We start from the raw sequence: 23,863 nt of genomic DNA, 5'->3' as shown, positions 1-23,863 counted from the left end.
CCAAGAAGACTATTGTATAATATACAACAACATTGACTAAGCAGAGAATCAAGATGAAGATGAAATCCCACACTTCCTTCTTCTTAATGTTCATCTTTGCAACCTTTACCATCATAAAAGTTTGCTTAGCAGAATGTGATAACGTTCAAGACACTTGCCCCACAACTTTTCCCGAAAAGCAGAACATATTCATCAATGGCCTACCCTGCAAGAACCCATCTAACACTAGTGCTCAAGATTTCAAGACCATGGAATTAAGCAAAGCTGGTTCTAGAGATGAATTTGGTTCATCAATGAACATTGTTACTGCTTCAAAGTTTCCGGGGCTCAACACTCTTGGTCTCTCAATTGGTAGAACTGACATTGAAGTTGATGGGGTGGTAAACCTACATAATCATCCAAGGGCTACTGAGATGATCTTTGTCAATAAAGGTATATTGGTAGTTTCATTTCTTGATACACAAAACAAACTCTTCCAAAAGTCTCTAAAGGAAGGTGATGTGTTTGTGATCCCCAAAGGGTTGTTTCATTTCATTCTAAATCGTGGTTTAGAAGTTGCTACTTTGTTCTCTGTGTTCAGCTGCCAAAATCCTGGGGTGGGGTCCTTCAGGGCCACACCTTCTGACACCACATTGGAATCAGTTGAGAAGCTAAAGAGGAAGCTCGTATCACTTTCTGACTCAGAAGAACTTCATAGCATTAATGGTTTGAATTTGGAAGTGTTTGAGATGATTTATAGTTGGCCATTTTATAGTGTTGTATCATGATTCGTGACTTTCAAAATGCAGTTCTATGTGTTGCAGAGTGTATTGATATTTATGTTGCTATATGAATTTGTGGACTAGTGGGTAATGAATCATGGTGGAATATTTAAATGAATTTTAATTGATTTCAGTTGCCGTTAACATCAAAGTCGTTGTAGTATAGTGGTGAGTATTTCCGCCTGTCACGCGGACGACCCGGGTTCGATCCCCGGCAACGGCGAAATTTCTGGTTTTTGTTTTCTTTTTCTATTAAAAAGGGGCGTTATATAAATGAAGGCAATATGCAGAATATATTATTTTATTCATTTTGTTGCCATTTTATACTGCGTCTGAAGCTTCTATTGAACGTTTATGGGTAACTTACACTTTGCCCCAAAGTGATTCGATTGATTTGTTCCATTTTTAATTGTGATTTTTCTCATCTATTGTTACCGGGAAATGTATTCTTCTTTTCAACTGACACAATTTTGTGTCATTTTTATTAAAATTATGTTGTTTTGGTATATTTTTGCGTTCTCTTTCTTTTATTTTTATTTTTTCATAATTTTATAAAAAAAAATATCAAAAATGATATAATTTCATTAAAAATGACATAAAATTATATCATTTAAAATGATAAATACTTGATCCATTTTTATCATAAGAATATAAAATAGATATTAAAGTTTTTTTTTTTTAAAAAAAAAATCCTCATCGGTAATTTTCCTAAAATTTTCTGAGCAATCAAACATGATAAGGCGTGTAATCATTGATAAGATTAGGCAAATTATCACGATTAACACTTTTTAACAGGTAGCCATGAATCTCAACTCCGCGAATCAGAAGAAACCCGAAACTCTCAAAATATATAATATAAAAACGTTCCATAAATTTACATTTTGTTTGAATGTTTTCTCATTAATGGAATGAAATAGAATTTTTTTTGTTTTCTTTTTTGGTACGTAAACAGAAAAAAGTTAGGATGAGCTAGAAATGAACTTGTTAGTATTAAAAAAAAAATGAACTCGTTTGACAGATTTAACAAGAGAAAGGAATGAAACGGAAATTCGTTATATTGTTTGAAAGTTTAATTTAAAGGAATGAAAGTATGAAACGAAATATAAAATGCATTCCATTATAATTTTGGAGGAACAAAAAATTTGACATTTTAAGGAAGAGGAGGAATAATTACCCTTCGTTCCTTTTCATTTCTATCTTGTATTACACTCTCAAACAAGAAAGTTGGTTCCTTTTTACCCACGTTTCTTCTCATTCCCATCATCATAACTTGTCTTAAGAACAAAGTTCTTTTAAAATAAATTTATATATAAAAATAGAGAAAAATGTTTCCGCAGTTAATGCAGAGAAGTTATCTACATTTATTCCCAAAAGTATGTCGTTTTGGTATTAAAATCTTAAAAAATTATAAATATAAAGACTATTATAACCCTAAAATAAATTAAAATTACAAAAACACCATGATTTCCGTCCCAAAACGACGTCGTATTGGCTTATTGCAGATAACTTATCTGCAGTAACTGCAGAAAAAGCGAACCCAAAAAAATAACTTGTATCAATCACGATGCAATTTAATTTTCTTTTTTTTATAACAGTGAAGCACTTTAAATTAAATACATTCTTATTCACTTTAAATAATTTTTCTGTAAATTTACTTGCGAGATTATCGAATACCCGGAGAAAGTAGAAGGAAAATATTTTTCCTTTTTTAAACAACTCCAATATATTTCTACCGCTAAAAAATAGACGGGAAAATTAGAGTTGTTATGTGATAAGGAGCAAATCCTCGGAAGGAAAGTATTTCAATTTTGTATCACAAAAGTAAAGTTGTTTCGAGTTCATTTGCACCAGAAATATCTCTAATCTTCTGAATCATACACCCTATCTCAGAAATAGAAGTGGTCAATATGAGCTTATAAATAAGTATGACTAAAGGAGGCCTGATAAAATGAACAAATGTGTGAACTTGCTTAAAAAAATCAAAATTCGTCTTTAGATTAACTAAGGGATTGTAAATGAGCTGAATAAGTTTTCTTGAAAGGCTTAAGCCACTCACTAATCACTGTTATAGGAGGTGGAATGGAGAAACCACACTGTCATTTAATCTGGATTTTATTTTTATTTTTTTGTTCTTTACTTCTCTGTGCAAGCAAATTTAATACCAGTAATATTCTATTCTACATTCCATACGAAGTAAAATAAAATTCGGTTGGTATGTCTTTAATTTAGATGTCGTTTTCATTTTTTTAGTAACATTTGACAACCAACGTACTAATGCTAGCATCATTTTGTTTAGTCTTTCTATTTGCTTAGTAACATCAAGAACCATTCTCTTCAAAACATTTATTTTATCTATCAAATGTTCCTTAAGAGATAAAAGCCACAGCATGGTACTAATTCAATTGACAGATTACACAATCAAATGTATTATTAGTAATAAACATCCATTCACCCAGCCATTAAAGAAGGTAACTGGTGAATAAAAGATCAAAATATTTGTTCTATCAGGGTCAAAGCCCAGAGGTGCCATACAACTAGCTCCAGCTTGTTAAGCCTAATCTATCAGCAAGATTGTACATAACCAATTGATTCCAAACAGGACCCAAGAGGCGTTCCCCTCCAATGGCAAATGTTAGAGCCCAGGAACAGAGAAGCGCCGTGAATACAGTGAACCCAACTGCTGATCCGACAACATCTACACAAAGATATCCAATAAACTAAATCAACTAGAAAAGGTAGCGTGGCTATAAAAATATTAAAGAAACTAATTATATTTTAACAACTAAATTACTTAAAACATTTCAACATATTCAGCAATCCAACCATAACTCCAGACATGAGGCTACGCAGCTTTCTCAAGCCAATGTAATTGAAATCAACTATTATAAAAAGCACAAAGTCACTAACTTATCATTTATCAACTTTCAGATATAAAAAAGGGCATACGTTCCCAATACTTAATACATTAGTTCTACCCATTTTACTATCCCCTGCCCTCTCCCCTCTCCCCACTCCCCAGACATTAAAAAACAGATGGCTTAATTGCACTTTTGATCCCCCTATTATGGCTAATGCCCGATTATGGACTCTCAATAATCTTTTGCTCGAACTTAATCCCCTAATTTTTGATTGCTATAATCAACTCCTTTTGTTTGTTTTCCTCTACCTAAACCCTCCAAATCTTTATTTTCTACTCAAAATCTGCACAAAGTGAACCAATTAAACAGTTTTATACCCTCTTCTGCTTAGAACCCACCAATCAAAACATCAGATTTCATCCAAAATTAGGAAATTCCATTTTCCCCCCTTTGATCACAAAATCCTTCAAATTTCATCAAATTCCCACTAAGTTTTCAGATTCTAAACGATTCAAATCATTTCCTATCCCAAATTTTCCGTAAACTCCCAGTTATTTGAGTAGAAAATGAGGATTTAGAGGTTTTGTTTTTTTAGTTGATAGGATTCAGAGGATTTAGGTACAAAAGGACTTGCTTGTAGCAAATTATAAATTGGGAGATTAAATTCAAGCAAAAAATATTGCCATGGTAGAGGAATCAAGAGTGCAATTAAGCCAAAACATAAATACTTGAAGCAAAGAGTGCATAATAAGCTGTAAGGAATGGGGAAATGGAGGGGGTATGCACATTGTTCTTCCCTCAGCAATGAGAATTCAATAGCCATTTTACACAAGAAATTCTGCATGCTTATAAACATGACGCAAAATTTATTAATATGGTTTGAAATAACCATGGCATTTATTATCAGACAAATATGGAACATGATGCAAAAGGAATCTTTACCGTGTCAGTTTTTAATATAAACATTATCCTAAGCTTCCAGAAAATGATTGTCAAGCAACTACCTTCGCAACTACCCATTCCAAAATCCATAGTAGAAGCGAATAAAAAAAAAAAAAAAACTAAAATATGTGATATACTTGAAGATTACAATAATTCTGCAGACACCTAGTTTACTACTTAAACAACTTAACATTTCCCATACCATATTGCAAGATTGATAAAAGAAGAAGTTACTCATCAAAGAATCATTACCAAATTGGCCTCTCTAAACAAAGAATTGAAAATTTCACCAAGAAAAAAAAAAAAAACCCTATGAATTGCAAAGTAGTGAGAGTGAAAAAAGGGGAACAACATACAAGGGCGAATGCGAGGGAAGGAGTGGGAGTGGCGGAGGACGGGCCAGAAGTAGAAGCAATTGACGGCCCAAAGCAGAGGAAGAACTGCGAATCCGAATTTGTAGAACCTCCTCGCGTAGTTCACTGATTCTTCCTCCGACAGCCCCAAAGGCCCATCGATTGTGGGCCACACCGGCACCGATGACGATAGTGGATTGCGATTCGGGTTAGGGTTAGGGTTTGGATTCGGATTGTTGTTCGGTGACTGTGACGCCTCCATCACCACGATCTGCTCTGCCGTCGGATGAACGCTTCTACGCTAACCTAAGGCATTAGATGAAAAACATGGCTCTTGTCATGTCACTTTCAACTTCTTCTCTTTAATCTTGCTTTTCATTTCAGTTTGTGACCACTATACATATACACTAAATAGTTAATTAATTCCGATCTTCGACGTGTCATTCCTGACTCAGCTTCAATCCTCTTTTAAGATTAATTACTAACATTGACCAAAGTCTCACCGTTTCGCAATTTATTTCCTTAAATGTCATCTTAACAGTGCAATTTATCAGTCTGCCACGAGAAAACTAGGTATGATGATGTGTCACGTTTTTGGTGAACACGTAATTTGTTACTGACACAAGCGAACTCTGCAACATTAAATGTTGAGCCCCTCTCACCTGTCACATCAGCAAACTATGTCCAACGATTAGCAGGCTACACGCACCAAGTTCACTGTCCCCAGCAAATTTGGTGCAACAGCTAATTTTCATAGCTCTATATAACCACACCCGCTAATTTTCATAGCTCTATATGTCCAACGATTAGCAGGCTACACGCACCAAGTTCACTGTCCCCAGCAAATTTGGTGCAACAGCTAATTTTCATAGCTCTATATAACCACACCCGCTAATTTTCATAGCTCTATATAACCCCCCCCCCGGCCCGCCCGCGCAGAAACTCTCCCCCTGTCACTCTCACATTTTTCTTGCCTCTCTCTCCTCGTTTCAAATTTTTCTTTCTCTCTCATTTCATTTATCTCTCTTCATTTGAGGTTAGTAAATTATGGTTTAATTATTATTTTTACATCTTTTTATTGTTATTTAAATGTTGTTAATTATCATATATATGATGAAACATTAGGTTAGAAGACACAGTTATGAGTAAGCCATATGCATGTTAATGTTAGTAGTTTAATATTTTATATTAATGCTTTATTTAGTAATATGAATTGTTTGCTATTGTTTATAGGGTTTAAATTTAGGTTATAAATTTTTTATATTAATGTTGTTAAATTTATCATTAAATTATTTTTTTAATTATGCATTTATTAGTAATATTAATTGAATATTAATTGTGGCATATTATTTAATTAATGTTTTAATAAATTGTTTTATATGCATTATTTATTTATAGGGTTGAAATGTAGGTTAGATAATTTATATATTAATGTTGTTAAATTTTGTATTTAGTAATTTGTTGATTATGCAATAATTAATAATATTGATTTAAATAAAATTATTTAGTTCTAGGATTGAAAAATAGATTAGAAAATTTTGACATTGGCTTAGAATATGTATATTAACTTTATTAGGTGTAGTAATTTATATTAATGTATTATTTAATAATATTAAATGTTTCATATTATTTATAGGGTTTAAATCTAGGTTAGAAAATATATATTTTAATGTTGTTAAATTTTGTAATTAATAAATTATTTATTATGCAATAATTAATATATTTGAATTAAATAACATTATTTAGTTATAGGATTGAAAAATAGGTCAGCAAATTTGTGACATTAATCTTTGTATTTATTTATTTATTTATTAGTAATTAGTATTTATTTTTTTATATTATATAATTTTTGTATAATATAATATATTTCTTAGTAATTAGTATTTACTTTTTATATATTATATTAAATAAAAATATTCATTTATTTATTTCTTAGTAACCCTGATTTATTTTTTATGTATTATATAATTTTTGTATAAAATTATATATTACTGTATTTTATAATTTAGTATATTTATATAATTTTTTTATAACACAATTAATCTTGTTAAACTATTGTATTTTATAATTTTTTATTATGCACTTGTTATTACTAATAATCAAATAACATTCTTTTGTTATTACTAATAATCTAATTATTTATTATTTATTTTATAATATAATATATTATATAATTTTTGTATAAAACAATTAATCATGTTAAATTATTGTATTTTATAATTTTTTATTATGCACTTGTTATTACTAATAATGAGATAACATTCTTTTGTTATTACTAATAATCTAATAATCAAATTATTTATTATTTATTATATAATATTGAATTATTTATGGATTATAGATTAATTAAATAATGTTTGATATTTATTCATTTCTTAGTAATTAGTATTTAATTTTTAATTTTTAATTTATTATATAATGTTTTAATTGTAATATGTTACTTTATTTGTAAATAGATCCATGGAGCATCAAGACCCGCACCAGACGTTCATTGACCCCGGGTCCTTCGGAGCGTTCTCTCCTGACGTTGCAGAAGAAACATATTTCCACGCATGTGTGGAACACGTCGGACGACCCAGCGGTACGTGATCGTGTCCTAAATGACGCATATATTATTGATACATGCATTTGGATTTAGTTTATGTTGATGATTAAGAAATATCGAGACAGTATTTCCACAAACATTTCACAAGCTGAAACTACAAAGTTACAAAACGAACAAGGCTTCAAAGAAGGTTTTAACATGATAATTTAAATGAAAAACAAAGTTCACGCATAAGTAAATACATGATGACAAACAAGTAACAACAAGCAAATGATTGACATTAACAAGTACCAAACAACAACCTAAATCACACGATAACGGAAGTGCTTATGAGCCTTGCTGTCGAGATGGACAACGACGCCTGTCATGGCCAACAACTCTACAATAACCACATCTTGTGCAAGGAGTTACGCTTTCATGTTGATCCATCTCATTACGGATGTAGGTACTTTGTGGCCTGCCTTTTTTACGTCTCAGTGAAACATCTTGGCTTAGTGGTATACAATCTTCATTGCCAATTGGGTACCATTGTCCAGAATATACCTGACATTGATATGATGCTGAATATGCTACATCAATATACTGTAAGGGGTCATGGTTAACTGATTTGCATGCTGCAATTACATGACTACACGGGTGCCTCAAAGCAGTGAACTCACCACACTGGCATGCCCGATCAGCTAAAGAAACCCACCATTTCTTTCCGCCTCTGTGAGTTCTTTGATTATAAGACTCTTGAACTTCAAACCAGTGTGTTGCAGCTTTATGTTGGCAATCAACATATTTTACCCAAAAAAAATTTGTGCAACGATTACCTCTGTCCAGCTCCTCCGGAGCCTCTTATCCATGTGTTCTTGTTAGTATATGGGTGTCCTAGAGACAATCTTTTTTATTAAATAAGGACATAAGATGTAGACCTTTTTGTCGCAAATTAATAATAAGCACTCTTTATCCTGTTTCATATTTATTCTCGATATTATTGTTAATATATTATGAATAAACTGGATAAACCCCTTGGAATAAAATAGGTATCTCTTAAGTATCTGTGATGAGATCACGATCATGAGGATTTAAGGATACCAGATGTTTATTCCTAATTTTATGTTCCTAGTCTAGAGACACAGAGAATGGGGATCAGTGATCTCGCGTAAGACTAGCACGACTTATCTACTTGTATTCGGATGCAAGGTAAAGATCTCATGAGCTACAGATATAGAGATGTCTTAGCTAAAGTCTTGGGTGGACCTATAAGGGTATAGCTCGCACAGAACAGACCCACAAAGAGACTCTATGAGAAAATCTCACAGAGAGTATCATTAGAGTAGTCTCTTTACATTTGGGTATGTATTTCCTTAGACCAGAAGTTATTACCTAGACTGTGTTCTAGAAGACATGCTTTGACTGTATACCTCGTCTGCGTGAAACATGGAGACTCATAGGTATACTGTTGAGCTTGTCCTGAAAGAGCACAGGGCTAGGGTGATAAGCTGAAGGAATTCGTCAAATCTTTGTGAGAGATTATGTTATCTGTAAATCGGAGAAATCGGGATGAAATTTACAGGGACTCGGAAATCTATGCATAGTAAAAGAGATCATGAGATGATCTGCCTTTAGAGTCAGTAAATTCAAGATTCCCTATTTCGAATAAAGCTTACCCTAAACCGCAAGGGTTGATACGTTTCCTTACCCTAGGTTTAATGGGAAGGTAATCGAGACGAAAGGAAATATATACGGCAACCAAATATGTGTAATAGGATGATCAAGTCATTAATCTAACTAGCTCTGGGGCAACAAAGCATTGCTAATGCTCTGTGTTGTCATTAGATGGATTGTGGGCTTATTGGGCCCAAGCCCATTTATGTCAGTGGCTATGTTGGACCTAATGGGACACACACTAACACCTTATTATCATGATGATCTAGCATTAAAGGTATTGGGCCTAATAATGGTTGTTAGCCCAAGATGAAGTTTGGAAGCCCACCTAAGAGGGAGAGGGCGCATGGTATGGTTAATGGGCTTGGATGGTCCAAGACATTACTAATTAATTTAATTGATTAAATTAATTATCAAATATTTAAATTTTGAATTTTGAATTTGAAATTTGAATTTTGAATTTGAATTTTGAAATTCGAATTTTGAATTTGAAATTTGAATTTTGAAATTTGAAATTTGAAATTTGAATTTGAATTTGAAATTTGAATTTGAATTTAGAATTTAAATGTTTGAATATTTGAATTTAAATGTTTGAATTCGAATTTGAATTGGCTATGAAAAGTTGTTTCATAACAAAAGGATAAGATGAGATCTTGTTGGAACAAATTTCTTGTATCAAGAGAAGATCTATGGAGATCTCCAAAGGCTGATTTGGGGCGCCACTTTGGTTGGAGATGAGTGTCATCTTTTTCAAACAAACAACCTCCAATCAGATTTGGTTGTTGAGAGAATCAGTAACCTAGTTGGTTCAAACTTGAATGCAACAGCTCAAAGTATCTGGACCCCTTTTGGGGTTGAATGGGGCGCATGAATAGGATGGTCATATGATGACCATTAGTTCAGAATCTTGACTAGGTAGAGACCTAGTCTCATGAGGATTCAAAGGTAGGTTGTTGGGACTTTTGAATTGCAAACAACTCCACATTTCTCTCCTCTCTTGTGCGCCACCTACATCATGGATTTAAGTGAAAAATCTGATTTGATTAATTAAATCTCTCACTCTCTTGTGCGCATACTAGGGGTAAGTTCTCCTAAAGGTTTTTAGAAAAAGATCTAGCCAATTCTATTCCAATCCATTCTCACTCTTGTGAAGTTTTCATGCTGAAGACTTCACTCTTCTAAACACATTTATCTAGCCTCCTTCTTCACCTATTAAGCGCATAGCAAGCCTCTTTGTGGTGGTCAATTGGTGGCTTGACAAGAAAAGTTCTTGCATCTTGACGTGGGTGGTGTGGATCAACGTTAGAGGGTTTGAACCCTTCAAACCTAACACTGATTGTCTTGGAGTTTTGAACTAACAAACAAAGGTAACATCATACTGTCATAAAGCATGATTCTTGATTACATGTGTGATTCCGCATAAGAAAAATTTTTGTTTTTCCCTCTCACATGCTACGGCCTTCAAGGCCAGTTACTTTCAAGTGGTATCAGAGCCCGGTCGCTTTACCATCGGCGGGTGATGGTACTTTGTTTGTGAAATTTATTTTCTCACGGTCAAAAATTCTTTAAAGAGGTTAAAGATAGATTCTTTGCATGTGGATATAAATTTCAATACTTTAAAATGTTAAAGATTGTCTTTTATGAACTTTACTAATATGATTATAATGTTCATATATCTACGTGTATTCATGGTTATGTTTCTTCATAATTCTTTGTGAAAGTTTTTAAAGGAAACATCTTTTTATAAAGGAATATGATTCTGCCATGAAGTGAATATTCAAATGCCTGGTTTTCTCCATGAATTGTTCATGATCATAGCATAAATTTTTGTGATAAAATTTCTTGTATATGTGATGTATGATTCGGCCATATTGGGATATGGTAGTGTGTATGGTTTAATTTTTGTATTCTTTGAGAAAGAATTTAAAAGGGTTTGAATCATGTATAATGATGCAAGATTCGGCCATTCTTGGAAAACTAGGAGTTTTTGAAATTTGATTATTGTTTTGATATTTTAATTGTTAAATTATCAAAATATAAGTGAGAAAATATTTGTTATGATATTTGATATCTTGTGCTTGCAAAGTTGTTTATCCTTTTAGGTGCAAAGAGGAAGGGAATGGTCATGGTGCCCGAAATTTGAATTTCAAATTTTTAAATTAATGTGTAATTTTGCTATATTAGAGGTGTAATTTGAATTTCAAATTTTGTAATTTTTTTTTATTTGTCCCTCCAAAGATGTTTTGGAGTTTCTTTAGTTATTTGTAATTAGAAAATTAAGCTAGTGGCGTTTAGACGACAAGCAGCCATGGCTTGAGAAGCAAGATGGACGAATGAGCGAACACCATGACTATCTCAAATAAAAATGTTTTATATGCTTGTATGCTTTGTACGACTAGTATGCATGAGATAGTATATCGTGAATGTATGCTTATATGACTTAAGACGTCTTGTATGCATGAATTGGACAAACCGCGTTTGTATGTATTATTATGTGCGTCCAATTACGACTAGTGTAATCCGATAGATGTTTGACATAGGATACGACTAGCATGATAATTATACCTATGCGTTTGATGAGACTTAATAAACCCCAAATAAAAGGAACCCTTAAAGGAATAAATTATTAAGCATATGATTACCTCCCACCACCAATATTACTCAAACCTCCTCTACATAGTGGTGCTCCACAACTCAGTTGGGACCCACTATTTCGTTGAGTAAGAGTAGTATTAGAAGTGTTAGACACTTAGGATGCTGGTTAATACTTAACTGAGACATAAGTTGCAGGCTCAGCCGGGCTTATGTGCTTAGGGTAATAATGCTAGGTTGGTTGCATGAGATGCACCACTAAGTGACAAGGAGTTGTCAACCTAATGTTAAGAGAGGCTATGAGATACTGTTGATGAGGATCAACCCATTATTTAAATTAATCTTGCGGTCATAGACGGGGGTTAAAATAGATAATCGCACTCTTAATCTCACTAAGGTAAAATCTAAAAGTAGATTAACCCTAAGTCAAATGGGAAGGGTCATTGACTTAGATAAAATAGTGGGAGGGGCAAATTATTTAAAGTCTTTAATAATTTGTTTATACAACATGTCTAAACATATTAATTAAATCATCTTTACATCTTTTTCAGTTTTTAGTATGACTAATCCACTGTCACTGCGCTCAATACTCGATACGAACAAACTGACCGGTTCAAACTTTATGGACTGGTATCGGAACTTAAGAATTGTTCTTAGGGCCGAAAAATAGCTTATGTCCTGGATGCTGCATTACCCGTAGCTCCTAGGGAAGGGGAAGATAGGTTCGCGGAATTTGATTTCGAGGCCCACAAACAGCACATGGATGACAATGTGTTGACTGTCTGCATCATATTGGCATCCATGTCGTCTGAACTGCAAAAGCAGCATGAGCATATGGATGTTCCCTCCATTGTCTTACATCTCAAGGAGTTGTATGACATTAAAGGCAGGCATGAAAGGTATGAGGCCTCTAAAGAATTGTTCTCATGCAGGATGTCTGAGAACATGTCTGTGAGCAGTCATGTTCTTAAAATGATCGGCCTCATTGAGAAGCTAAGAAATCTAGGCTTCGTGATGGATGTCGAGCTAAGTAATGACTTAGTCCTGACCTCGCTTCCACCTTCCTTCAGTCAATTCATTATGAATTACAATATGCATGGGATGCTTGTGAGCTTGCCTGAATTGTTAAGCATGTTAACAACTGCTGAAGTGTCTATCAAGAAGGATAGGACACATACTCTTCTGATTGGTGGGCCTAGCAAGGCAAAGGATAAGGGCAAGGAGCCTGTGAAAGGAGACTCCCTTAAACCCAAAGGAAAACCCAAGAAGAAGAAAGGCAAAAAGAAGGGTAAGAGTGCATCCAAGGACAAAAGCGATGCTGAGTGCTTCCATTGTGGCAAGAAAGGCCATTGGAAGAGGAATTGTCCAGACTACCTGAAGAGTGTGAAGGACAAGAAGCATGGTGATGCTTCTACCTCAGGTACTTTCACGATTGAGATAAATTATTCTTGTGCTAATCCTACCTCATGGGTATTGGATACCGGTTGTGGTTCTCATATTTGCAATATGTTGCAGGTACTTAGGAGCCCAAGGAGATTGGAGAGAAATGAGGTGGACCTCCGCGTTGGCAATGGAGCAAGGGTTGCTGCTCATTCTGTTGGAGATGCCGACCTTATTTTGCCTATGGGCCTTTTATTGCATTTGAATAATTGTCTTTATGTTCCAAACATTTCTAGAAACATTATTTCTATTTCTTGTTTAGAACAAGATGGTTTTACTTTTAGTATTAAGAATGGTACATTTTCTATCATTTCGAATGATATTGTTTATGGTACTGCTTCTTTAATAAATGGATTGTATGTTCTGGAAATGGGAACTGAAGTGCTCAATATAGCCGTGAAACGACCTAGGATAGATAATCAATCTTATCTTTGGCATTGTAGACTAGGGCACATAAACGAAACAAGATTGTCTAGGATGCATGTAAATGGATACCTAGATTCCATGGATTTGGAATCCTATGGACAATGTGAATCTTGTCTAGCTGGGAAAATGACTTGTCACAAGCCCAAAGGGCTTGAGAGTCATAGGGCTATTGAGTTATTAGAACTCATTCACACTGATGTTTGTGGGCCAATGTCTATAGAGGCTAGAGGAGGATACTCCTATTTCATCACCTTTACTAATGACAAATCAAGATTTGGGTACGTGTACCTAATGAGATATAAATCTGAAGCCTTTGAAAAGTTCAAGGAGTTTAGGAATGAAGTAGAGAAATAGCGTGGCAAGATGATTAAGACATTACGATCAGATCGTGGTGGTGAATATCTGAGCCATGAGTTTCAGGATTATCTGAGAGAAAATGGAATTCTCTCGCAGTTTACTGCACCATACACATCACACCAAAATAGTGTCTCCGAAAGGAGAAACAGTACCTTGTTAGACATGGTCAGGTCTATGATGAGTGAGACTCAACTTCCAAAATCGTTTTGGGGATATGCCTTAGACACAGCGGCATACCTTCTAAATAGGGTACCGTCTAAATCTGTTCAGACCACACCATATGAGATATGGAATGGTAAGAGACCCAACCTGAGTTACCTCAAGGTATGGGGATCGCCAGCTTATGTCAAAGCGTTGGCATCAGACAAGCTTAGTGCTAAGAGTACTAAATGTCTATTTGTGGGGTATCCCAAAGGTACTAAGGGATACTACTTTTACTCCATGGATGAACACAAGGTGTTTGTGTCAAAGAATGCTGAGTTCCTTAAGAAGGATTTGATCTCTCAAGGAGCCAATGGGAGTAAGATTGATCTTGAAGAAGTTCAAGAACCGCATGAACAGATTGAGGAACCCGAGTCTGCTCCGCAGGCGATGTTCTCCAATGGAGAAGTAAACACACAACTTCGTAGGTCAACGAGGGTCATCCATCCACCTGAGAGGTATGGGTTTGTGATTGAGAATCAGCAAACCGTTGAGGATGATGAACCAAGTAACTACGAAGAGGCAGTTAAGGATATTGACTCTTCAAGATGGCTTGAAGCCATGGAATCTGAAATGGATTCGATGTATCAAAACAAGGTATGGACCTTGGTTCCTAAACTGCAAGGAATAGTTCCTATCGGTAACAAATGGGTCTTTAAAAGAAAGACTGATGCAGATGGCAATGTTCAGACCTACAAAGCTAGGTTGGTTGCGAAAGGGTATCATTAAAGACAAGGAGTTGACTATGATGAGACTTTCTCGCCTGTTGCCATGATCAAATTTATTAGGATCATGCTTGCAATAGCGGCATATCACGACTATGAAATTTGGCAAATGGATGTCAAGACCGCCTTCTTGAATGGGTTCTTGAAGTAGGAAGTGTACATGACACAACCTGAGGGCTTTGAAATCAAAGATCAGGAGCATATGGTATGCAAACTTCAAAGGTCGATATATGGGCTAAAGCAAGCATCAAGGAGTTGGAATATTCATTTTGATGAAGTCGTTAAGAGTAACGGTTTTATCAAGAACGAGGATGAACCTTGTGTTTACAAGAAGGTTGGTGGGAGTAATGTCATCTTCGTGATACTTTACGTAGATGACATATTGTTAATAGGAAATGACATCCCCACATTACAAATAACGAAAGAGTGGCTTCCAAAAAAACTTCACCATGAAGGATTTGGGAGAAGCGGCCTTTATACTTGGTATAAAGATCTATAGAGATAGATCCAAGAGGCTGCTGGGTTTATCTCAATCCACGTATGTTGACAAGATGCTAAAGAGATTTAGCATGGAATGGTCGAAAAGGGGTTTTCTTCTCGTCAGTCATGGGGTACATCTTTCAAAGGCTATGTGCCCTAAGTCACAGAGCCTGAAAAGGATCGCATGAGTGGAACTCAATACGCTTCGGCTATTGGATCCATCATGTATGCCATGATATGTACGAGACCAGATGTCTCATATGCTTTGAGCATTACGAGCAGATACTAGTCGGACCCTGGAGAGGGTCACTGGACAGCAGTCAAGACCATCCTTAAATACTTAAGAAGAACTAAGGATGCGTTTATGGTCTATGGTGGGGTTGATGAGCTAACAATGAAAGGGTTCACTGATGCCAGCTTTCAGAGTGACAAAGATGACTGCTAGTCACAGTCAGGGTTCGTATTCACCTTAAATGGTGGGGCAGTATCTTGGAAGAGTTCCAAGCAGGAGACAACAGCAGATTCAACGACAGAAGCTGAATATATAGCTGCTTCAGAAGCAGCTAAGGAGGCCGTGTGGATCAAGAAGTTCATATATGAACTTAGGGTGGTTCCAAGCGTGGATGAGCCCATACAGTTGCTTTGCGACAACACTGGAGTCATTGCGCAGTCAAAGGAACCTAGGTCTCATCAAAGATCTAAGCACGTGCTCCGCAGATATCACCTGATTAGAGAAATCATTGATAGGATGGATGTAAAGATGGAATATATTCCCACAGATGATAACCTAGCTGATTCTCTGACAAAGGCTGTTTCTCAGAGAAAACATGATAGTCATTATGAGGCTTTGGGTATACGACTTAGGTCTGATTAGCTCTAGGCCAAGTGGGAGCTTGTTAGTATATGGGTGTCCTAGAGACAATCTTTTTTATTAAATAAGGACATAGGATGTAGACCTTTTTGTCGCAAATTAATAATAAGCACTCTTTATCCTGTTTCATATTTAGTCTCGATATTATTGTTAATATATTATGAATAAACTGGATAAACCCCTTAGAATAAAATAGATATCTCTTAAGTATCTGTGATGAGATCACGATCATGAGGATTTAAGGATACCAGATGTTTATTCCTAATTTTATGTTCCTAGTCTAGAGACACTGAGAATGGGGATTAGTGATCTCGGGTAAGACTAGCACGACTTATCTACTTGTATTCGGATGCAAGGTAAAGACTTCATGAGCTACAGATATGGAGATGTCTTAGCTAAAGTCTTGGGTGGACCTATAAGGGTATAGCTCGCACTGAATAGACCTACAAAGAGACTCTATGAGGAAATCTCACAGAGAGTATCATTAGAGTAGTCTCTTTACATTTGGGTATGTCTTTCCTTAGACCAGAAGTTATTACCTAGACTGTGTTCTAGAAGACATGCTTTGACTGTATACCTCGTCTGCCTGAAACATGGAGACTCATAGGTATACTGTTGAGCTTGTCCTGAAAGAGCACAGGGCTAGGGTGATAAGCTGAAGGAATTCGTCAAATCTCTGTGAGAGATTAGGTTATCTGTAAACCAGAGAAATCGGGATGACATTTACAGGGACTCGGGAATCTATGCATAGTAGAAGAGATCATGAGATGATCTGTCTTTAGAGTCAGTAAATTGAAGATTCCCTATTTCGAATAAAGCTTACCCTAAACCGCAAGGGTTGATACGTTTTCTTACCCTAGGTTTAATGGGAAGGTAACCGAGACGAAATGAAATATATACGGCAACCAAATATGTGTAATAGGATGATCAAGTCATTAATCTAACTAGCTCTGGGGCAACAAAGCATTGCTAGTGCTCTTTGTTGTCATTAAATGGATTGTGGGCTTATTGGGCCCAAGCCCATTTATGTCAGTGGCTATGTTGGACCTAATAGGTCACACACTAACACCTTATTGTCATGATGATCTAGCATTAAAGGTATTAGGCCTAATAATGGTTGTTAGCCCAAGATGAAGTTTGGAAGCCCACCTAAGAGGGAGAGGGCGCATGGTATAGTTAATGGGCTTGGATGGTCCAAGACATTACTAATTAATTTAATTGGTTAAATTAATTATCAAATATTTAAATTTTGAATTTTGAATTTGAAATTTGAATTTTGAAATTCAAATTTTGAATTTGAATTTGAATTTTGAAATTTGAATTTCAAAATTTGAATTTTGAAATTTGAATTTGAAATTTGAATTTGAATTTAGAATTTAAATGTTTGAACATTTGAATTTAAATGTTTGAATTCGAATTTGAATTGGCTATGAAAAGTTGTTTCATAACAAAAGGATAAGATGAGATCTTGTTGGAACAAATTCCTTGTATCAAGAGAAGATCTATGGAGATCTCCAAAGGCTGATTTGGGGCGCCACTTTGGTTGGAGATGAGTGTCATCTTTTTCAAACAAACAACCTCCAATCAGATTTGGTTGTTGAGAGAATCAGTGACCTAGTTGGTTCAAACTTGAATGCAACAGCTCAAAGTATCTGGACCCCTTTTGGGGCTGAATGGGGCGCATGAATAGGATGGTCATATGATGACCATTAGTTCAGAATCTTGACTAGGTAGAGACCTAGTCTCATGAGGATTCAAAGGTAGGTTGTTGGGAATTTTTTTTGAAAAGCAAACAGGAAACATAAAAACAAAAAAAGAAACTAGGAACACCTCCTAGACCAAACTACTCCTACATAGTCCCTTTCAAGTTTGTCACGACAACCAGAAGGAGGCGAGTCAAACTCTTGTAAAGACCAATCAAAGGAGTAGGCAAAAGAGGCCATCCAATCGGCAACCCCATTCCCTTCCCTATGAATATGGGAAATTCTAACCCTCCAATTCCAATCCAGCATATTCCTTATGCGCAAGACCAAGTTAGAGGCTGGATGATGAGAGCTGCACCCTTCTCTTATGAAAAGCTGGGCTACTAAGGAATCACCTTCAAGCCAGACAAAACGGAAACCTTTCCTCCATGCAATCTCAAGCCCAAGGAGACAACCCCAAAGTTCTGCTAACAAAACATTACCACAGCCAAGATTTTTACAAAAGGCAACAAGCCACCTTCCACTAGCATTCCTAAATACACCCCCACAAGCAGAAGCTTCTCCATTATTCATACTTGACCCATCCACATTGAGCTTAACCCAAGGGTCCGAAGGAAAAACCCAAGAAACTAATTTCTCTTTATTCGAGTTAGTCTCAAGACCAGCAACCCGAAGCGTGTTTTCTGACCAAGAAAAATCTTTACCATAGACCATAGCAGCTCTAAAAGTGCCATAAGCAGGAACAGAAGATCCCTGAAAAATTTTCTTATTCCTAGCTTGCCAAATGAAACAGGAAATGATACCAAACAGAAGAGGCCATGATGGCAAATTGGACCAATTACGATCCTCAGAGATATTGGACAACACCCATTGCTGAAGATTAAGAGAGAAAAAATCCTCCCAAGCCTCTCGCTTAACTGCAATCTCCCACACTTTTTTTGCTGCAATACAATCTCTAACCGCATGTAAGAAAGTTTCCGTAAAACAATTGCACATATGACATATATCTGAACCCGCCATGTGCCGTCTGCAACGCCTTTCATTTGTCAAAATTTTATCTCCTAATAACAGCCAAAGGAACGTACGAATCCGTTCAGGTCCATGCCACTGCCAAACGCGATTCCAAGGTAAATTGGTAGATTCCTCGTTACCCCTGGATATGGCCATATAAGCGGACTTCAGCGAAAAACTCCCATCAGATGTCCTTGTCCACAAAATTCGGTCATGACCATTAACATCCGAAGGAGGAAGGATGTTATTAATACGAGCATTGACGTGATCGGGAAGACTATGCTGGAAAGCCCCCCACATCCAACTTCCGGAGGATGAGACAAGATCAGAGACCATTAGCTGATGATTTATCTGAGAGGGATCAGAAATAGCAGCATAGGATGAGAGTGCACCACAACCCGGAACCCACGGGTCATCCCAAAAATGAGTAGAATTTCCATTACCTAGCAAAATTCTGGAATGCTGTAATATCACAGGCTAAGACGAAACAATTGCTTTCCAAAGAGAGGAGCTATTCCGAGTAGCAGAAATATTAGGAACCAAATCAGACTGAACTTTATACTTGCTCTTTAAAACTCTAGCCCAAAGCGCGTCTGGATTAGAAAGGATCCCATAACCAATTTTCATAATAAAAGCCCTGTTAACTTCCTTCATTTTCCTCAGACCCAGCCCTCCATGATCTTTATCCATGCACAACTGATCCCACGCAACCAGATGAGGACGAGTAGATTCTCTATTAGAACCCCACAAAAACCTCCTAATATGTTTCTCAATATCATTGCAGATTCCGAGGGAAACAACAGAAACTTGCATTGTGTAGGCTGGAATAGCTGAGAGAACAGCTTTCGAAAGTGTAATTCTTCCTGCTAGAGAAAGACTGGTGTGGTTCCAGGCATTAATCCTAGATTGAACTCGATCGAGGATATGACTGAAAGCCGCCCTCCCAACTCTGCGATGATGAAGAGGAATACCCAAATACTTTCCAAGATCCACCGTCCTTGAGAAGCCCAACTCACCACTAAGTTCCTCTGCCAAAATATGATTCACATTGTGGGAGAAGAGAATTTTTGTTTTTTCATGGTTAACCTTTTGCCCAGAAGAAAGACAAAAATCATCTAGCACCTTGGAAATGGTTTGGGCCTGATCAAAGGATGCATCCGCACAAAGAATAAGATCATCCGCAAAAAAGAGGTGAGAAATGGGAGGAGCATTTCTCCTCAACATGATCGGCTTCCAGCACTTTTGCCTAACTGCATGGGAAATGAGATGACCAAGTCGCTCCATACAAAGAATAAATAAATATGGGGACAAAGGGTCACCCTGTCTAAGCCCCCTGGATGGGAAAAACTCCTGAGTTGTAGAACCATTCCAAAGAACATTCATCGAACAAGAAGAAACACACCACATAACAAGATTAATGAGATTTGGGGGGAGTCCCACATCCCGAGAGTATCTCGGAGAAAGTCCCAGCTAATTCTGTCATAAGCTTTCTCCAGATCCACCTTAATCATCATCCAACCTTTGGCGCCTTTCTTTGACCTCATAGAGTGAATAATTTCCTGAGCAATAATTACATTATCTGTCCCTTGCCTTCCTTTGATGAAACTACACTGGTTAGGCATAACAATTTTATCCATCTGCAATTTCAAACGGTTAGCAATAAGCTTAGTAATAGTCTTATAAATAACATTACAAAGGCTAATAGGCCGGAAATCTTTAAGGGATTGAGGTGAAGTTATCTTCGGGATCAGGCAAATAAGAGTTTGATTAATATCCCAAACTTTTTGGGGATTATTAAACACATCTTTCACCAGATCACAAACAGAGCTTCCTACAGTATCCCATTGAGATTGGAAAAATAGACTATGAAGACCGTCCACCCCTGGAGCTTTGTGAGGTCCCATGGAAAAAACTGTACTCCTAATCTCCTCATTCGAAGGAATGCTACCAATATGAATGTTGTGCTCTTGCACAAGGTGAGGAAAATAGCCTCTAATTGGAAGCCCAGGTCTAGCAGTATTATCCTCTTTAAACAAATTACGATAATACTCCACCGCCATATTCATCAGAATAGAGGGATCACCAATCCAATCACCCGCATCATTTTTCAGAGCATCAATACGATTTCTCCTCCTCCTAGCAGCTGTAGTAGAATGGAAGAATTTCGTATTCCGGTCACCATATTTCAACCAGCTAGCCCTAGACCGCTGAAACCAAGTAAGATCCTCCCGAATATAAATGAGATTCAACTGACGCCAAAGATCTTTCTGCAGAATTTCTAGAGCATGGCAAGGATGGTGACTAAGACTACGGTCAATACCCCTTAGTCTCGCCTGAAGATTATTCTTAAGCTTGGCATCTTCCCTAAAGCACTCCCTATGCCAGTGAGAAGCATTCGATCGAAAAGTTTCACTAGTTGTGCCCCAACCTGTACTCCCATTCCAACACTCCTGCACTAGGCCAGGGAAATCCTCATGAGTGAGCCAGGCTGCCAGAAATCTAAATGGACGGCTCCCTCCAGGATGGTGAGGAGAAGGACCCTCCCAGAGAAGAAGAGGTCTATGATCCGAGCAGTAGCAGGGAAGATGAGTCACAACCCTGTCAGGAAAGGACAATTGCCACTGCTCATTCGTACAAACTCTATCAAGATGTTCCTTCAATCTGCCTCTATGCCAAGTGAAAGTAGGCCCCTGATGACCCAAGTCTTCCAGATTGCAGTTCATAATACAATTTTGGAAATCATAAATACTCCTCCAATCAGGCGGGCCACCTCCCTCCTTTTCTGCTGCATGCAAATAAGAATTGAAATCTCCCAAAATGCACCAAGCCTCCGAGGATTGCTGTTGTAACCTTCCTAGAGCATCCCACAGAGACACCCTCTCAAGACGCCGCGGACTGGCATAAACAAAAGTAACAGCTTCCTCCTTCCTCCTATTACGCCAAAAAATTTTTAAATGGATAAACTGACGATGAGACTCTAAAATCTGAATCTGAGCTTCATCATCATTCCATAACACCCACATACCACCAGAAAAACCTTGAGGATGAGCCATAACATGCTTTTGAAAGCCAAAGCCTTTCACCACCTTCTGAGCACGGTCAGCTCCGATACGAGTTTCAAGCAAAGCCATAACTTGAATATTAAAACGACGAGACAAGTCCCTAATAAGGGGAGAAAAACCCTTTTTTCCGGCCCCCCTGCAATTCCAAACACACACACTCATCAAAAAACCACAAAAAATAATGAGAAAGGATGAAAAACACCCTGTCATTAGACTTTGGGGAGATCAAAACTATCCCGCATCACCGAGGGTACATCAGCAGGTCTCAAACTAGCATTCGAAGCCTCAACATCCTTCGAGCTGGAAAGAGTACCCGGACTCTTGTTGTCATGCGTTATTATGGAAATATCAACCCCATCCTCCCTTTTACCGGAATCTGAGGGGTTACCACATGTGGAGGAGATGATGTAGAAGAGAGAACAAGAGGCTTTCTGCCATTAATGTCCATTGCTGAAATTTTTTTTGCCGAGCTCGAAGCAATGAACGGCTTAGCCCTTTGCTTAAAACTCTTTGGGACAATAGATAAGGCAACTGCCTTTTTATTCCTGTTAATTTCATCACGTAACTCTTTCTTTTTCCGTTTTGCGACAAAGTAGAAGACTTGGAAACGGTAGCCTCTTGTGGTCGAGACAAAATCCTTTCTTCTACCTGAGGAATAACAGTACCTTTTTGAACAACTGGCATAAGCTCAGGGCCACTTAGATTTTGATTTGGCATAGAGGGTCCCACCAAATTTGTAACTGTATTTGAGCTAGGGAGAATAGCTGCTGAAAGATGACGTTTATCACGAGGAAAATTCGAAATCTTATTATTTAAACCCTTTTTCAAATCAGCACTAGCGGTTACCTTAGAGGGGCCATGCTTATCATTAATGATTTGAATATTCTCATTATTAACATCATGATTATCATTAACTTCGTCAGAAATAACTGAAAATCTTGATCCAGCCGATTTAATTCCCACATGATTATCGGGTTTCTGCTGCTTGATTTTAGCTGGACGTGAAACAGAATGATTTATTCCTTGAGCATTAATTCTCCTTTGGCCAGTTGTAACGGATGACCCCTGATTCCCGGCTGCATTGATTGCGGTAGCATTGATTGCGGCAGCATTGATTGCGGCAGTCTCCATGGTAGCTTTTGCCTTCCTTCCCCGTTGACTCCTTTGGACAATCATCCAAGAACCAAAAGCTTCACCTTCTGCCATCTCACGCTTGACACCATTGTTAACAACCTCTGCACGAACATCCTTTTGGTGAGAATGACTATCGGTTGACACCGAAACCGAAGAACAAGTGTCACGCCTATGCCCATACTTACCACATGCAAAGCAGATCATGTGAAGGCCTTCATACCCTACCGTATAAACCTTATTAATGAGATTGAATTTAGACAAGAAGCCTTTACTGAGATCTACTTCTACGCAAATACGCGCAAACTTGGCCCTTTCCGTAACAACCCCATCACCAGCATCACTTTTACGTATAGAGTTCCTATCAATCTTCAGTGTTTTCCCAAATAGATCACCTATGTTCCGCAAATGTTGGGAGGTATAGAACTCCATAGGTAACCCCAGAATACGGATCCAAACAGCTAATTTTTTAAGGTTGTCCTCGTAAGGATCAAATAATGGCCGCCACCGTTGAACAGAAACATAATGGTCTGCCACAATCCAAGGCCCTTCCTCCAAAACAAAGTTGTAGTCATTCAAATCCGCAAAACGAAACAAAAAGTAATCGTTCTCCATATCAATGAACTCATGTGTCCCCGACAGATTCCACATCTTCAAGAGTCTGTTCAGCAGAAACTTTACACCAACCTTTTTTCCCAAGAGCTTGATAATCACAGCTTGCTTCCAAGGCCTGCAACTCTCCTTATATAGCT

General features: G+C 37.0%; 3 protein-coding genes and 1 non-coding gene across 4 annotated transcripts; 2 read left to right on the top strand and 2 right to left on the bottom strand.

Annotated features, from left to right (window-relative positions):
* The first annotated feature begins 248 nt into the window (after positions 1-248).
* LOC133293618 (germin-like protein 11-1) lies at positions 249-767 on the top strand. Its single transcript, XM_061492208.1, has one exon. It carries the CDS (start codon positions 249-251, stop codon positions 765-767), a length of 519 nt encoding a protein of 172 aa, XP_061348192.1.
* A 145-nt stretch (positions 768-912) lies between these two features.
* TRNAD-GUC (transfer RNA aspartic acid (anticodon GUC)) lies at positions 913-984 on the top strand. Its single transcript has one exon. It is a non-coding gene; the product is annotated as a tRNA-Asp (tRNA).
* A 2,123-nt stretch (positions 985-3,107) lies between these two features.
* On the bottom strand, positions 3,108-5,336 carry LOC133293616 (probable gamma-secretase subunit PEN-2). The gene is made up of 2 exons (XM_061492206.1): positions 4,918-5,336; positions 3,108-3,456 (listed from the first exon to the last, which is right to left on the bottom strand). Exons 1-2 carry the CDS (start codon positions 5,174-5,176, stop codon positions 3,296-3,298), a joined length of 420 nt encoding a protein of 139 aa, XP_061348190.1. The 5' UTR covers positions 5,177-5,336; the 3' UTR covers positions 3,108-3,295.
* Positions 5,337-20,297: 14,961 nt separating this feature from the next.
* Positions 20,298-23,762, bottom strand: LOC133293615 (uncharacterized). Its single transcript, XM_061492205.1, has 2 exons — positions 22,516-23,762; positions 20,298-22,116 (listed from the first exon to the last, which is right to left on the bottom strand). The coding sequence occupies exons 1-2, from the start codon at positions 23,760-23,762 to the stop codon at positions 20,298-20,300; spliced, it is 3,066 nt and encodes a 1,021-aa protein (XP_061348189.1).
* Between the last annotated feature and the right edge of the window lie 101 nt (positions 23,763-23,863).

The sequence above is a fragment of the Gastrolobium bilobum genome, unplaced genomic scaffold (genome assembly GCF_033153095.1).
Source record: "Gastrolobium bilobum isolate Gb01-03AN ecotype WA unplaced genomic scaffold, APGP_CSIRO_Gbil_v1 utg87315, whole genome shotgun sequence".
NCBI classification, from domain to species: Eukaryota; Viridiplantae; Streptophyta; class Magnoliopsida; order Fabales; family Fabaceae; genus Gastrolobium; species Gastrolobium bilobum.
The sequence above is the reverse complement of the archived record's forward strand: the minus strand, read 5'-3'. Positions and strand labels throughout refer to the sequence as shown.

Bases quoted from the DNA above. Each gene is read 5' to 3' on its own strand.
- LOC133293618 (XM_061492208.1), top strand. From the start codon at position 249: ATGGAATTAAGCAAAGCTGGTTCTAGAGATGAATTTGGTTCATCAATG.
- LOC133293616 (XM_061492206.1), bottom strand. From the start codon at position 5,176: ATGGAGGCGTCACAGTCACCGAACAACAATCCGAATCCAAACCCTAAC. The intron at 3,457-4,917 runs GTATGTTGTTCC...ATCTTTGTGTAG, and splicing joins CTTCCCTCGCATTCGCCCTT to ATGTTGTCGGATCAGCAGTT.
- LOC133293615 (XM_061492205.1), bottom strand. From the start codon at position 23,762: ATGTGGAATCTGTCGGGGACACATGAGTTCATTGATATGGAGAACGAT. The intron at 22,117-22,515 runs GCAGTTGCCTTA...TTGGAATTGCAG, and splicing joins AAATTAACAGGAATAAAAAG to GGGGGCCGGAAAAAAGGGTT.